This window comes from Aricia agestis, chromosome 15 (assembly GCF_905147365.1).
Source record: "Aricia agestis chromosome 15, ilAriAges1.1, whole genome shotgun sequence".
NCBI classification, from domain to species: domain Eukaryota; kingdom Metazoa; phylum Arthropoda; class Insecta; order Lepidoptera; family Lycaenidae; genus Aricia; species Aricia agestis.
This window is the reverse complement of record NC_056420.1, coordinates 13,459,916-13,477,468: the sequence shown is the minus strand read 5'-3', so window position 1 is coordinate 13,477,468 and position 17,553 is coordinate 13,459,916. Positions and strand designations below refer to the sequence as shown.

The window sequence follows — 17,553 nt, the reverse complement described above, 5'->3', positions numbered from 1 at the left end:
TCAACTACTATGCTAGCTTGTTGCATTACGAATGAAATCGGGTATTAATAGTAAAATTATTTACTTTCGTATTTTTATGCACTTTTATCAATTAAAACATGTATAAATAATACTTATTAGAATTTAGTTTTAGGTTAAATTTCAAATTCTTTTTATGATTTTGGATTGATTTTTTTCTGATTCAATTCCGAAATTACAGGTTAACTTAGCATCACAATTTATCATGTCTGTCTGCAGGTTTCTTTTCCGTAATTTTTCTGACTATCTAGCCATCTACGTGTTTAAAATCGCAGTTAAATTGCTGTAAAAAATCAGGTTAAACAAACTTCGCAACATTCTCGCACGGAAGCATTTCCTTTATTATGCGCTTCTTCTGAACAGATTAAATCAATTGCACTTGTATACACATTATTGTTTCCTCGACGTGTCGTGAATAATTATCCCCATGGAGCGCCTTGATTAATGGACCGAGCGACAGCGGTCACGCCTGCCGTCTCCTTCACCCCTTCATACCACCCGGACGACCTTACTCCCATACAAACAAAGGCGAGTATAGTCCGTTCGCTTTGACATTTTGTTTTACATTCTACCCGCATTATTTATTATCACGTGACATTTGTATAAATATGATTAAAGATATTCAACCCGCGACTCCTAATTTCGCGATTTTATAATTATGTTACGATGTTTTGTGTCCCGTTATTTTGAAATACACCCACTGTTTCGTTAAATATGCAAAGGACGCGTTTTGTCCGTTTGAATTTGTAACCGTTTTTACAATATTGGGTCTGTTTGCTCATGAATTAAGAATTACATTAAACCTCAGCAAATTAAGCTTTAGAATTAAAGTAAAGTGTTGTATTTCTGATAGATGTTATTATTATAGCGAGTACCTTAAGATTTAGTTTGTTGTCACTTTTAATGGCTGTTTTAGATTTTGCTGCAAATTCGAGGGTCTCAGAACCTACTAGAAAAATATCCAACAAAACCGCACCTGAATCTTATTTCTCTTATCTTAAGCATATCGTTGGAATATCTTTCGGTTTTCATCTCTTTTCCGAGCGTTTAGTAAAAGCGCACAAAGTACATTGTTCAGAGTCTGTCGGGAGGACCTCAAGCCTCCTGTCACCGGCAGTCGAGGGTGACGTAAATAGGGTTCGTGTGCTGTCTGGCCGCTTTTATTCACGTTTAGTTTTAAAAATGTCTGAAACTATTAGAATATAATGTCTGAAACTACTAGAATATTCTCGTTTGAATAGTTGGGATGAGTAAAAATGATTGTTATAGAGATTGTGATATTTTTTTGATATTTCCTACTAAAATAATAATTTTAGTGTCTTAAAACGACATCAAAATTGTATGTGATTAGATATTAAGTGGTTTGCGAAGTCGTCTTGCATCTCGATTGAGAGCCAAAGATCGTCATAGCTATATATAAAGTTCTAAAAGGTTATTCGTTTTCACAGAGAAACAGATAATTATGATAGATTTAAGCTTTGTATTATATTTTATATTTAATAACACGTCAATTCTGTCTGTCTATTCCTGAATTGTAGGATTCTATTGTAGTTACCGTATACTTCACTAAAACGAGTTTTATCAGGTGAATCATTTTGATACGAGTATAATACTTCACTTTCTTCCGCCGCCGAGCTGCTCGCTCACTTTATATCCGTGCAAGGTTTAAAATTGATTTACTTACGTCAGGAAAATACTTTGAATAATACATGGCATAGCTCGTGCTCACACCACTTTACAATTTGAATGCAGATGTCTACATCATGACTATGTGAATATTCTCATACTACTATTCAGTAATATTAACAGTAAAATTAAGCTGTAATAAACTAATGATGAGTGCATTTAGCAGCAAATTATTACAGAAATCTACATTTATAACATAAACACTTTTAATTTTAATCGTTTCAAATGGCTGTGGAATTGTGAAATTGGAATTGAAACGATAATTAATTAGAGAAATGGTTTCGCTATTGTTGGAAAGGTGAGGAGGTATTTGGTAATTGGCTTCATGTGAGTGAAAATTTCATTATAACATTGGGATTCGAAGAATTAATTTCACTTTGATTATAGATTTCAATTGCTGTTTCGGTACAATGAATAATATTATAGCTATTTTCTCCCGCTTTATTCCAAATTAATTAAAGACGTATGTGTTTTCCAGCTTTATTAACTTTGGCATTTAATATGAGCCTCAGTAGATTTCAAATCTAAAGTAACGAAAAAATAACTTTAAAACTAATTCCAGCCTGATACCTAAAAACTTAAATGAATTACTATCAAAAAGGGTCGCAAAAAGTATATCAAAGAAGGTCTTCGGAGAATTCTTGAAATTTTAAAGTGAAATTCAATGTCACTACAAGAATTCGATATGGCCGCCAGCGCTAATAGAAAATGAAATCGAATTAACCAATAGAATCAGAAGTACCCGGGGTACGAGAAAATTCGCGAGGAAATAATTAAATTTCGAGATACTTTTTGCTTGTACATTAAATTAAATACAGATAGGATAGAATCGAGAGCAAAGTAAATTATTGGAAGACTGACTGTATCAATATAATTTTTTGAAAGAGATCTTTTGTGAAATATCTAATGCCCATTTACTTGGTGAAACACTTTCATAAGCTGGTATATTTAACTTAGCTTTTGACATATTACAAATAATGACTAACGGCCGTTCCCAATATTTGATCTATCTCTGGTTTTGCCCTACTAGAGATAGAAATAGCGATTAATATTTTATGGCCGTAATATAATAATATAACTTTAATTGAATATACTAGCTGTTGCCCGCGACTTCGTCCGCGTTAGCATAGTAGATCACATCCCAAGTATTATTTATTGTACAAAAATATTCAATATACAGAATTGACTTTTCTACGATTTTATTATATACATAGATGTTCCGCGCGGCTTCGCTTGCGTAAGTTAGGAATTTCACGCAACCGTACATTTTGCAGCAAAAAATAGCCTATATCCCTTCACGTGGTCTATTCCTCATGTTTTCCAAATAACATAAAAATTGCTCTAGTAGTTCATAAGATAATAAGCAATTCCATATAATTTCTCCCGTTTTTTCCACATTTTCATCTATTTCTTCGCTCTTATTAGTCTTAGCGTGATAAAATATAGCCTATAGCATTTCTCGACAAATGAGCTATCTAACACTGAAATAATTTTTTTAATCGGACCAGTAGTTCCTGAGATTACCGCGTTCAAATAGGCCCTTTCATATAATTTCCCCCGTTTTTTCCACATTTTCCTTTATTTCTTCGCTCCTACTAGTTTTATCGTAATAAAATATAGCTTACAACCTTTCTCGATTAATGGGCTATCTAACACTGAAATAATTTTTCAGATCGGACCAGTAGTACCTGAGATTAGCGCGTTCAAATAAGCCCTTTCAAATAATTTCCCCCCGTTTTTTCCACATTTTCCTCTATTTCTTCGCTCCTTTTATACTTAGCGTGATAAAATATAGCCTACAGCCTTCCTCGATAAATGGGCTATCCAACAGTAAAAGAATTTTTCAAATCGGACCAGTAGTTCCTGAGATTAGCGCGTTCAAACAAACAAACAATCAAACAAACTCTTCCCAATTATAATATTAATAAAGTATAGATTCATCTCCACGTCTATACCATAAAAATTTTATAGCCGCATAGAAAATTTTCACATTTAACCATCACAATAATCGCAAAATATTTAAAAATATGGGGTCTGATTAGGTACCAGTATAGCTAAATACACTGAACTAAGGAAAATAAATATAAAAAAAATTGTTGCTTATTTAGTTACCTGTAAGAAATGCTTAATATTTTATATAAAAATAAATAATAATTAATTTCCATTTATAAGAAAAATAAGAAACGCTCTCCTTCATACATATCTTATCCTATCAAGAACGCGGCGAGCGTCGTAACCGCCACTGTGCAAGGCGCGCACTGACAGACATCGACCTGCTAATTTTTATGTGATAGCGTCCTTAAAATAGAAACATATTTATATGAGATATTTAAAGTACAATAGCAAAATAAAGCATTGACTACAATCTGACAGTCCTGTTGCTACAGAACACACTTTACGCAAGAACGATTTTTGACTGATCTTTCATCGTTTCCCTCTTATACGAACGCGTAGAGATTATTTCACTGTATACTTTATCCTGAAGATGAGTTTAGTTTACGAGATCCTTTATTACCTTCTGACCTCCCTGTTTACTGCCGCCTTTTCTTCCTTAATTAAAATTACCCAAAATACATTTCCTCCGCTTTCGAGCCCTCTGAAAAATTCTTATTTTTATGAAAGCAATATTTTTATCTCAGTGTCACTTTTATTAAGAAATGTAATGAGACCCCCGCTTCACGGTACCCAAATTTCCTTAAAACTAAAGCTTTTTATGAAAATCCTTGCCTTAAAATGGAAGCAGCAGAAGTGATAGACTCTGATACTTAAACATATTTTACTTGTCGCGAAAAATTCTACGCATATTTAAATCCAACACGGCGAAAATACCTTTTTGCGAAAGAAATATACTGAAATGATTAATTTGAAGGTGGCGTTGACATTTTCTGGTGTGTTCATGACGTATGCGGGTACATTTGGAATATAATGGCCTTTTCGAATTTCCCTTTTTGATTAACCTTCTTCTTTTGTATGAAAAGGTGACGGAACGTTCCCTTAGCTTTTTTCTCACCGAACTTTATCATCTTTTATGCTTTTTGCATTTGGATCAGAAATATTAATCATTAGTCAAATCAGTTTCCGTTTCTTATTACTAGTAGCATTTGTAATAAGCAATATCAATGCATGGTTATTTTCAATTACTGCTAATGCCACTGTAACATGATACTGTAAAAATTTCCATATCAGATTAGCAGTTCGGAAGCGAACTTCGGCCATTTGCAATATTACCATGAAACTCGCACGTGTACCGATCTGCACTCGTTTACCAAACTACTTTTTGTTTTAAGTTTCCGTTCTATATTTTTTGTAGCAATTATCATTATAAGTTTGCGCTGGTTCATTATTGGTTTTCTTGTTACTTGTTACAGTTTTCTTTTTATATTTTTCTGTTGGTGTTTTTAGTATTGATCCTTTTATAGCTTGGATTTGATGAGGTCCATTATAACTATCGTTGTCAATATATTTCCTACACATTAAGTTATTTCAGATCTTATTTCCGTTCATATTTTTACTTTTCTTTAACTGTGTATTATTATTTTTATATAGTTGATAACTATTTTTTTCCGCGACTTCACCCGTGTGTATTACTGGCGTGAAATATAATGTGTAAATTGTTTAAAATATCACATTTAAAAATTCAATAACTTAGTCATTCCGATTTGACCTTAATATTTATTTCATTATCATAAAAATATCGATTTATATTATTCAATTGAAATAAAATAATATAAATCGATGAATGAATCTAATGAATCGAACGAATGAAATACAAGAAAATAAAATATTATAATAATGTATAATGTATATTATAAACAAAGTCTTCTGTTCATCTCATACTCTCATGTGAGCAAAAATAATGAAATACAAACAAAATTCAGCTACGTATGACTAAATTAGGGAAAGTCAAAGTAATGTTTACGTAATCAAAAAATTATAGCTAAACCAGCACACCGTTCACAATTATTTTATCTCTACCTCTATGAGCGTGATCCTTAATGTGTTAGAATAAAGGTCACGTTAGAGGTAAAATCACTCTGAATATGCTGTTGAAGTAATTTGCCTGGTCTAGGATACCGTGAAAGTAATTGCTGTACATTATAATATACCATGTAGGCACTTACTTGTAAGTAGTAAGGAATTACCTAGTTGATGAAAGAACAGAGGGAACAAACTTACAGCTTTATTTTTTTAAATACGCAAGTAATCTAGAGATATCAATCAGGACAGTATAAAATAAAAAGTTTTATTAGAGCCCGACTCTATAATAAGATACTTAACTTAGCATGGTAATAGGGTCATTTCAGACCGCAACACGTCACGTGGATATTGCATTTCTAAAGTACTGAATTGACATACAAAAGACACACACAAAAGAAATGCATATCTACCCTTTTGATTGATTTGAATTGACCCTTAGACGGCGTGATGTACACTGCCAGGAGCCAGCTTTATACAATTATAATTTGTATATTAATATGAGTGTTTCATAAGTTATAGATAAACATATAAATCGTCGCATATTAAGTGATAAAAGCCATTCGTATAGTTTTCCCGTATCTCAAAAGTAGTAAAGAATTATAAACATTAAACACCACAATTTTTATTTAACCAAATATCTTACGAAAACTGTCAGTTCCATCGGATTATTGCTAAGAAGTTCCATTACGTCACAGTATCGATTTTTCCCGCTCACTGATTTCGCCGAAATAAGGCACCTTCTGAATACCGAGGGAGACTGAAGAACGAAACATAATATTACCATTATGGATGAAAATACAGACACGATTTAATATTATGAGATAGCAACAAAGTGACATGGCGTAATATTAAACAGGGTACTTTTTATTATGATGATTGCGAAAGTACTCGTATGTTAGTTTATCTGTCTGTATGAAAGATCTTTACTTACTCTTAGTGTCAAGATAGAAGCGCCATACGCTCGTATTCATAAAAATTGGAGCGACATGGCGCTTCTATCTTGATCTATTTCTGTGGTTTGTACGATAGTCAGCCAACTTTAAATTGTAAGTCTGCGGGGACCCTTAAGCCGGTTAGCCGATACTAATAAAGTTTTGTATGAAGATAGTTTGAATCCTGTAAAAGGACAGAGTACAGCTTTCGGCGCAGATGTGTTTTCACGTGTGTGGAGTTAAGAAGTTAGATTTAATCTCGTTCATTCAAAAAAAGTTTTTTCTCGTGGATTGCTTAAAATATGTTACTTTCGAATACCAATTTATAATTGAAATTTGTTTTCACGCAGGAACAATACATTTTCTTGGGATAGAAATGTTCTCTATGACCTGTCACGTTTCTTAAAGTATCTCCACATCCATCTTAATCGGTTCAGCCGTTTCGCATTTATAATATTAGTACCTAAGTATGTTTAGTTATATTTAATGTATTATTAGGTACTAAAAGATTTAGTAAAATCAAGGCAGTCCAGAACCCATTATCGGTATCGCTGCACTAATCAACCGCCCGGGCAGAGCGGATGTGGGATTAGACTGCACTTTTAATACCACACTCCAACGAGCTAGTGTGAATTAGCTTTATGTACAGTGGGAGGAATTGATTCAGATACAGACTTTGCTATTAGGATGGGTTATAAAAAGTCAATGAAGTTAGTAATCTATTGAGCAAGTTTAATAGCATAGTCTTATCAGTTAGAATGAATAAGGCTCGTCTACATCTTACAAAACACTGTCTAGTGTCTAAGGATTTTTTATTAGATCAACACGACACTATATGTCCGAAAAGGGCGCACGCACGCACACATAAGCATGATTTCAGATAGTATCAAGTAGCAAAATGCAGTTACTCTTGTCTCTTTATTCTATAATTTTATTCAAGGAACAATATTATTATTATATCCTCAAGTTTATATGCGTCCCTGACACAGATACCTGAGCCATATTAAAAATAGTTCAGAGGGTAGTTTTAAAAATATTCTCCATTGAATATTCCCACCACGACTCGTATTAGGTATTTACCCCGTAATCCCTTAAGTGAAATCGAATCTATCTCGGAGATGAAATCTATTAATCACACGGATTTAAGTAAAGCTTTTGAGGGAATTTTCTGAACGGAAGGCGCCTTAGAATTCGGAAACATAGTTTTTATATTGCAGATTTTACCGTGGCTTGCTTGGATTCGTCAAAAGCGCAACAATGACCATCTAAGACAAGAACAAAACACAAAAACAATTAAACTGCGCCGAGGAGGGATACAGGGAGGTGCTATTTCTCTGAAAGTGTTTACTATCATGTTGAAGGACGTTTTTAATCGTCAATCCCACACTCTTAAGGTCCCGGGGATTTAATCAGAGTGTGTTGGTAATGACATACGAAGTCGCAACGTAGAATCTGACCAGGGCCTGTAGACAAGTGGCAAAGCGCTAACGCTAACGCAAGCGCTACAAAATGTATGCGATTTGACATAAGTCATCGCTTCGCTAGCGAATACTAATGTCAAATCCATACATTTTGTAGCGCTAGCGTTAGCGTTAGCGTAAGCGTTTTGCCACTTGTCTACGGGGGCAGGGCTGGTACATAAGTCTTAGGTTGGCTCAGCTTGCAAAGTAATGAATAATGCTCAGGATTTCTGTAGTGCATAAATTTCTTAACTATTTTATAACTATTTAATTTGATAGTTAACTTAATTTACTAACTTTGGTAATATTTTTATAGAATTAGAATTAGGACTTTGTTGTTAGAATTTCTTTTCATAAATCATAAATATGAAATATTTGGAGCAGAAATGATGAAGGCTAATGCATGATTACCATCTAATCAACTAGGATTATGTTCACTGTTCTAGTCTATTTAACTATTGATTCCCGGTAATAAGGTTTTAGTTTGCTCTACCGTGAATAGTAGATATTTACTGCGGTAAATATCGAGATATTAAGTAAATTGTGAGATGAATTTTAAATAAACAACCAATTATATAATTTCTTTGTGCTGTGTAATGTGTGTTCTATATATAGAATATACATTACACAGCGCCTTCCAATGTACCATAAATTTTGAAGAAATTTGGTTGAGCGATATCAAGTCCTCTGTCCAGCTAAAAGAATTAATTACGACTCATATGTAACCCGACCAAATAAAGCAGGTACGACATCTGCCTAAGAATCAATTTCCATCATATTACGCTCCTGAAATTCACAAAAAAATTGTAACGAAGGAAAATCACGGTACAAAGAGTAATTTATCGCGGGGACAAAGTAAATATAAGGTCAATCACCTAACAGCAGGTGGGCGAAGTCAAATACGGCATTAAATCACTAAATCTTTGTTTTACGTGTAAAAAAAAAAGAAAAATTGTTTTCGATCACAGATAACATTCAAGGTCGCCATTAATTTCGATTCTCGCCGCACACGTATTTTATTAGTATTGTTAACGCGAAGTAAATGTATTGTGCGATTGCAGTTAGAATTAATAGCGCGTGGCAACCCTAACGATCGGTCAGTTGACACAGAGCGATAGCGGTCACTTATCGCGGCGGGTCACGCGAATACGCGCTGTGCGGGTCGCGATATCGTACACGACTTATCGGATAACATAAACAGTACATCTTTATACTGGACCACTTGAATCAATCGATGAACATAAACAAAATTCTTCCTTTATTCATTCAAATAACAATTTAAACAATTTTTATTCAGTGTTGGTACTACACAATACCCTATTTATATGACCACCGATTTAGGATCTAGCCCGGTGAGAAAAAACAATGACTTGATTTTAGGTAGCTAAATTGTGCAAAATGCGAGCAAATGTCTGGAGGAGATTTAAAATACATGTCCAATTTGATATATTGTGTATCAGGTTTATTCAGAATGCACATCGGGCTGCGACCCGTCCACGGCACACGACACGACACGGTCACGATACGATATAATATCGTGACCCACTCGAGGCACGTCGTTTCAGGCCGTGTCCCGGTGTCCGCTACTGCCTCTGTTACGTGTGTTAACGTCCGTTGTAAATAATGTTCACACTTTATAATGATTTTATCGCAATGCAGTGTTTTTATAAAATTTATATTCACTTTACCGAAATGAATAGAGAAAAGAAGCGAGACAGCAGAAAATGCGCCTAAAATAAATGTAGTGCTTTCAGTTCAATTTTAGAGAGACAAATTCACTGAAAAGTTATAGCTATAAAAGATTAAGGGTCTGTTTCACCACTTCCGGATAGGTGACGAATAGGCTATCCGCTAATTAACTTGACAGGTCAAGTATGGAGAGTCTGTCAAAAAGTTGTGAATAGCCTATTCGGCACTTTATCGGAAAGTGGTGAAACAGGCCATAAGTAATATTATTATCAATACAAAAGTACCTGTCTACGAGTACTGGTTAACAATTTACGAATAAAGCACTGATTCACAAATCATAAGTATGACCACTGACCGTATGAACTGAAGGTCCCGGTTGACCCAAATTTATCCCAAGAAATCCTCCTCCTTAATCTATCACCGTCCACCGTTAAACTATACTAACTACGAATCTCCCTTACACACAAGAACGCAGTTGACACTAAGATATCGGGAGCACTAATACATTTCCTGTGCAGTGTCACGTCAGACCGGAAACCCCGTGCTAAATTACGTTCAAGTGCCCCAATATCCGACCCTAACGAGACTTTGATTACTAGTTCGGTCATAACTTGTACAATCAATACGTAAGACCCTCGTTTCGGTTATTGTTATTTTTCAATTTCAAGGGATAATGTTTGTATATTACATGTTATGGACTTGTTGATTTCGTTGGGCGGTTGGAAATAATCATTTTGAGGCTTTCGATTGTACGATCTTGAAATGATCGAGATAATATGTTTGCCGTGTCCATTTTTTTTCTGAATTTGCCAACTGCCAAGGCCTGTAATGGGCAGTTGACGTTGCAACCAGAAAAAGCTATGCGGTGCGATGTATGAGGAGAGCAATTAAAATTTGTACGATGAAGACTTGAATTGATACGATACCGATACGATAACGAAAATATTTGAATTGATAGAACTGCCACTTGCGGTGTTTGGCTTATTCAAATTTTTGACAAGTTTTGACGAGCTCTGTGGCTCAGTTGGTGGGCTGTTGGTAGCTCAAGCCGGGGGCCGCGGGTGCAAATCCCGCCGACGGAACAAAAAGTTTTCAAAGTTCCATGGTCATGGATGTGTATTAAATATAATAAAAATCTTAAACATAATATGTATAGTATAAAAGTATTAAATATATTTCCGTTGTCTGGTACCCGTAACACAAGTCCTTCAGGTCACCACGGGACCAGACTGACGTAGTATGAAGCGTCCATAGATATTATTATTATTATTTTTAATAGGTCATACATCGCTTTGTCACTTTGCAATGTAAAGTGACCGTAAAATAAAAACCATCTTAAAAGTTTTATTTAGAGTAAACTCAACGAGGCAAGCTATAATTATTGACTGACATTCCATTAAACTAGTTTGAAGTTTAATTAGTGATTCAGTCCCGGACAAAATTACGAACAAAAATAACTCCATGAAGCTGCAAGACTTACACAACTATTCCAATAATTACATACTTTCGACAGCTATTCTGTTTAGCTGTTGAAACGTTGTTGTGTTAGCAATGTTTATCTTGAGATATTGAAGATAGATGTTTGTTAATTTGTTAATTAAATAATGAATAAATACTTATACAATAATTCTCCATAACAAGGCAAGTTCTTATATGCTTAATTTATATTATGCTAGTCGAATTACTCGACAGGGTAGCAAAGTTTTACTTCCAAGCAGTATCGCTTTTGCGTTACTTAATCCTAGACTTGACCTGTATAGGTCTATTATTTAATGATTAAAGTTTTTTGTCTGTTTGTCTGTCAGGTTGGCGGCGCAACATGTGCGCGTGTGGGTGGCGGCTGCACGCGTTCACCGCCGCGCTCGTGCTCGCCGCACACCTCATCAAAGGTGAGTCTTGACCAGTTACCCGATTGGTTGGTGGATCTGTCGGTCAATCTGTTGACCGTGCCTGTGCGCGTGCGGCTGCTGCACGCGTTCACCGCCACTCTCGTGCATCTAAGGTGAATCTCGACTAGTCGCCTGATGTGCAGTTGGTAAATCTGTTGACCAATTTGTCAGCTGATATATTAGCAACTCAACAAGTGCATGGTGAACATTGCACGATTGTTTGTTCGATCAATCGAGTTATACGAATTACGAAAATTTCGACAGCGTTCGCCATGTTCTTTATGTTCGTTATGTCCATAACGCATCGCTAAGTGACATGGCGCTTGCAATGATTAATTTCAAAATATATATTTATACTTTTGATTTCTAACTTCGCTGCCGTAATGATGGTTAAACGTCTCCGTGGTCCAGTGGCTCTTAACTCGGAGGTCGTGGGTTCGATTCCCGCGTTGGAAACATGTTACTTCCAAATTTGGTTAGGAGAATGCAGGCTAAGCACCTGATTGTGTGACAAGTAAGATGATCCATGCGTCGGATGGGCATGTAAAAAGTCGGTCCTGCGCCTGATCTCTCGCCGGTTGTGTCGGTCTTCCGTCCCACTGGGTTATGAGAGTAAAGGAATAGAGAGTGCTCTTGTGTACTGCGCACATACTTGGGCACTATAAAATTACTCCTGCGTACCTGGCCTGGTTTCAAACTTGAAACCGACCACTGTCACCGAAACCGATATATTATATTAATCTAGAGGTAGCTTGATGGATTAGATTTATCCTAGATTTATTTGAAATAATATTATTAATTAAAAGTAAACCATTTAATAGTAAATAAATAATATTATCTAGTATTTTCATATACCTCTATCATAGACAATTTGAGGTTACTTTGTGCATGTCGTAGTCTGTAATTGGAGAATTAGCGTTAATGTGTTCTGCGGTCTATCTAGTCGGGTGCTGAATTAATATCGTATCGGATACGTGAAAGATAATTATCCTAACGAGAACTCCAATAAAATTCGTTATTGCTCTATAATAAGGTTTAACAAAATATTTCTGAGAGCTGAAGGGTGGGTTGCACCAACTTACTTTAACTATAACTGTAACTTTAACCATAACTTTAACTACAATGCAAAATGACAAATCTTTGGTAAAAGTCAATAATGGACGCCATATTTAACGATAACCTTGAGCTCGACAAGGCTTTAAATGAACGTGGCGAAAAAAGAAACTAACGCTGTCCTCATACAAAAGCCCCATTTTTGACAGTTCTTCTTTACCAGCAGCGCGCCACCCACATTCATTTAAAGCCTTGTCGGACCAGCTGTCATCTGTCAAATTCTGTGGTCAAGGTTAAAGGTCAAGTTAAAGCTAGCCTTAACTATAACCATAACTTTGACCATAACTATAACTATAACCACGCCTCTGGTGCAACCCACCCTAACTTTATTATGTTCTTAGCTCCTTCAAGCTTCGCTTAGTCTAGTTATTATTTTCAACATACTAGCAATTGATGTTCTAACTTCTCCAAAGTTATTTTTATTGAACACTAGCTGTTGCCCGCAACTTCGTCCGCGTGAATGTATGTTAGTAAAATCGAGATTTACAAAATTGAACACCCATCTACGACTATTTTATTTGGATCTACATTACACACGAAATTTTTAATGCACCACGAAAATAAACTATAATTATAAAAATTGTAACTGTACTAAGTATAGCTAAATTAATATTGGAATTTGTTGTGTTAGACTGTTGCCAATAATAATTATGACAAAAACGCTTGAAGGCACGGATTAATTTCCTGCTGTCCACGATCACCGTAGTATGCGACATCAGATTTACACTGTAGGTTGTCTAGCATTGTAGTTCTTTCGTCTTGGCAGAAAAAACTCTCCCAGAGAACATGATTCAAACATACTGCCTTCGGTCGTACATATTCTACCATTTCTACCTATGTGCTCGACCGATGCTAGTAACTTAGATCCGTAAAGTTTGACTTTAAAATTTCCATGGCTGGTACCGAATTGAGATACGCAGTGGTCAATATCCATCCAGTGTTTGGATAAGCGTTTACGAATATTAGGAAAAGTTTTAAAGATCGACCTTTGCTAGAATTGGTAATCACTTTGGTTGTCGTTGTAAATTCCGAGGAGTTTCTTCAATTCCATTACTTATCACCGTTTTTAGGGTTCCGTACCCAAAGGGTAAAAACGGGACCCTATTACTATAAAACTTCGTTGTCTGTCCTTCTGTCTATCTCCAGGCTGTATCTTAAGAACCGTTATAGCTAGAGTTCTGAAATTTTTACAGATTGTGTATATCTGTTGCCGCTATAATAACAAATACTGAAAACAAAATAAAATCAATATTTAATGATTTTTTTGGCCTTTTTTGCTCGATACCAATAATTACAACAGGCAGGCAGTTGAAATTTTCACAGAATCCTTAAATATATGTGTTATTTAATAATTAATAATAAAATTGGAATATAATTAAAATTTGGAATATAAATAAATCCCATACAAAAACACAACTTTTGGCCTATTTTTCTCTATAACGGTACGGAACCCTTCGTGCGTGAGTCCGACTCGCACTTGGCCGATTTTATTGTAAACATGGTATCAAATTCGGGCAATCTATACAACAAAAAAAGAATTTTGAAAATCTGACCACAAACAGCAAAGTAAACATTAACTCCTCCTTTTTTTAAAGTCGGTTAAAAAAAAGTATCTAAGATGTTGACCAGGGATGTAAGGTATCATAATGCCAAATTTCATTGAAATCAGTCCAGCGGATTCAGAGATTAGCCTGTACAAACAGACAAACAGACAAACAGACAGAGAAACAAAAATTTCAAAAACAGTTAAAATGTGTTCTATTACTCTTCTACTATGCCCCTGACTCGTTTTTTCAAGTTTATTTTCAATGTAAAAAAATTTTACCTCTACGATTTTATTATAAGTATAGATAGATAGATTTTCAGTAGTATTTTACTAATTTTCTAGTCTATTTAATTTAAAAAAATGTGTAATATTCTCCACCCTTCTTCCAGCGCGTCGGGTAAAAACGTTCAAAGGTTATTATTAGAAGCAATGTTTATAGATGATGCAAGATAATGAATTACACAAAATGAATATTTTTCTTTCGTTCCTTCATTTTCTTTAATATTAAAATTGACAGTCGTTTTCCCAGGAGGAAAACATAAGAGAGTTTTTATACTGCACGACACGATATCATCTTTTGCGGGGTTAAACTTTAAAGTCTGAAAGACAGTTAAGTATAAAGTACCCATCTTAATCGGTGTGATAAAGACAGGAAAAGACAATAAGTGGTATAAAATGAATTAGTAATTTATATTATTTTTGTAACCAAATATAAGAAACAACAAATAAAGTAGGTTTAATAAGAACCCAAGTTTATACTTCATTTGCGAGAGACCCAAACGATCCATTGAAAACGAGTGGAGATGAATCGATCTAAATAGGTGGCTGGCTGACACGTTTTAAGTCCGATAAGTCGTGAGCGATATCGTATCACACAATACACAAGGCAGGCGGAAAAGCAAATTACAAAATATGTCATTCGCTCGCATTTGAAATCTTTTTTCTGCTCAAAAAAGACCGGAGCCCGGTGCGAGTGACACGAAAATAATGAAATATTGTGTGAAATACGGAATTGGGACTTTAAATGTATCATTCCTTTCATACTCGTATTTGATGAATTTCGCGCTGGTAACAAAACGGATTTTTCATTTTTAATGTGACCAAAGAATGTTCTAGTACGATGAGCAGCGTTTTTTTTTTTTTTATGAAATAAGGGGGCAAACGAGCAAACGGGTCACCTGATGGAAAGCAACTTCCGTCGCCCATGGACACTCGCAGCATCAGAAGAGCTGCAAGTGCGTTGCCGGCCTTTTAAGAGGGAACAGGGTAATAGGGGAGGGTAAGGATGGGAAGGGAAGGGAATAGGGGAGGGTAGGGAAGGGAATAGGGTAGGGGGGGGGGGCCTCTGGTAAACTCACTCACTCGGCGAAACACAGCGCAAGCGCTGTTTCACGCCGGTTTTCTGTGAGAACGTGGTATTTCTCCGGTCGAGCCGGCCCATTTGTGCCGAAGCATGGCTCTCCCACGTATAAAGTGTTGTGATGACAGTTACGTAAGAATGATAAAAGTAATACTATCATCATCAACATGAATTCCTACTTTTGTATTATAATAATATTATTATGATGCGAAAGTGTGTTTGTATCTGTCTGCTACTGATGTACGCTCAAACTGCTGAACCAATGTTTATGGAGATACTTGGAGTCGTGTAAAAGGATTAGGATGGTTTATATACCCGGAAAACGCATTATAAACGAATAAAGGCTTGCTAAGCATGCTGATATATTACCAGAAATATTTTATTAGACTCTTACCAATTGTTTTCTTGCAATCGATATTCGAAACTTTGGCAAATTATAATTACTTGGAAAATCATCAGAAAACTGACAAAGATGTAAGTGGAGCCGTTAATACTTTTAATTACTTCGACGAGCAGCCTTTCATCTAATGGATCCATCAATTCCATATTTTTCGCAATTTTCAACAAAGAAAATTTTATGAAACTTTCGTTATTAAAATATGAGCGATCAAAATATACTTTTACCCCGTTACATATGTATAAAGATCTATACAAACGTTTTACTTACATTACGTGCAGACTGCAGTACAGTGTTATGAATTAGTGTCTAAGTACACCATGCCGAAGGTCCGCGGCGGAAATTCCGCATGATTACGTCAGCAACGTCCAACGCATACAATATAATATACGCGACGTTATTTCGGCATGGTGTGTCATCGGTAATTTAAAAATACATTGCAGGCGGAATCATGCCGAACTTCCGCCGCGGAACTTCGGCGTGGTGTGTTTAGACACTTATGATTATAATTTACCTTTTTTGCAGCGTATAAGACAAAACCATAGCAAAAGGAGGGTAAGTAAAAGTAAAAAACTATGGTGCACACATACAAGCCGCGCGCGGTGCCTTTGTATGAAGATAACTTACTTCCCCTCCTTTTACTATGACAAAACGTTCAATAAATGTAACGTCTGTAGTGCAAAATATAGTTTATGTTATATGTATGTTATTACTAATTAGTTATAAGTCAATAGTCCCCTTACTAACGTTTCAAAATATTTTTCAATCTTCTGCACTCTACAGTCTACACACCCTTCAAAAATAAAGTGAAAAAATTGAAGTATAACATGAATATTAATATGTTAATACTTTAAAGGTAAAAACCTACAAAATGTGACATATACAAAGTATGTTTATCATAACAAAACTCCTTTACTTAGTGCAGTCGGGTAAATCTACATTGTTAATGTACTTACCCAAAATTCTGAAGCGAAGTTATAAATTACGATCTAGTTAATTTAAGACTCTCTGCATATGCATGCTTGTGGCATGCATGAACATGCATGTAATTAAGCGTGCGTTAGCATGCTGCGTTAAAGTGTACCATCCACATTACATGGTACTTATGACCCTGCCCCGATTATGTATGCACACACGACCGTCGGAGGGTTAATCTCCGCATATTATTTATTTAAAGGATGCCTGTATTTATTAGACCCGGAAGGGGCTAAGTTCATTCAAATGATTTCCTAATTGCCTAAGGGCAACGATTCTATCTTATATCTTTAAACGAGCAATTCTTGTATATATATATAATTGGAATCTCGGAATCAGCTCCAACGATTTTCATGAAATGTGAAATATACAAACACAAAAAATGAAATAAAGGTAAGTTAGGAGCTTCTAAAAAAATTAAAATCACCTACAACTAGGTACCAGTAACACCAACTTGTTCTGTCCGGTATGACCGTTAATTTTTTAACGGACAGGCCTCGAAAATACTAT

The 17,553-nt window shown here is 35.4% G+C and overlaps 1 protein-coding gene across 1 annotated transcript in view; it reads left to right on the top strand.

Moving 5' to 3' along the window:
* Positions 1-17,553, top strand: part of LOC121734183 (lachesin-like) — a 234,419-nt gene that overhangs the window by 55,438 nt on the left and 161,428 nt on the right. The window contains exon 2 of the mRNA XM_042124654.1: positions 11,569-11,652. Within this exon, the coding sequence (XP_041980588.1) occupies positions 11,583-11,652 (70 nt within the window). The 5' untranslated portion in view covers positions 11,569-11,582. The remainder of the gene's footprint in view (positions 1-11,568; positions 11,653-17,553) is intronic.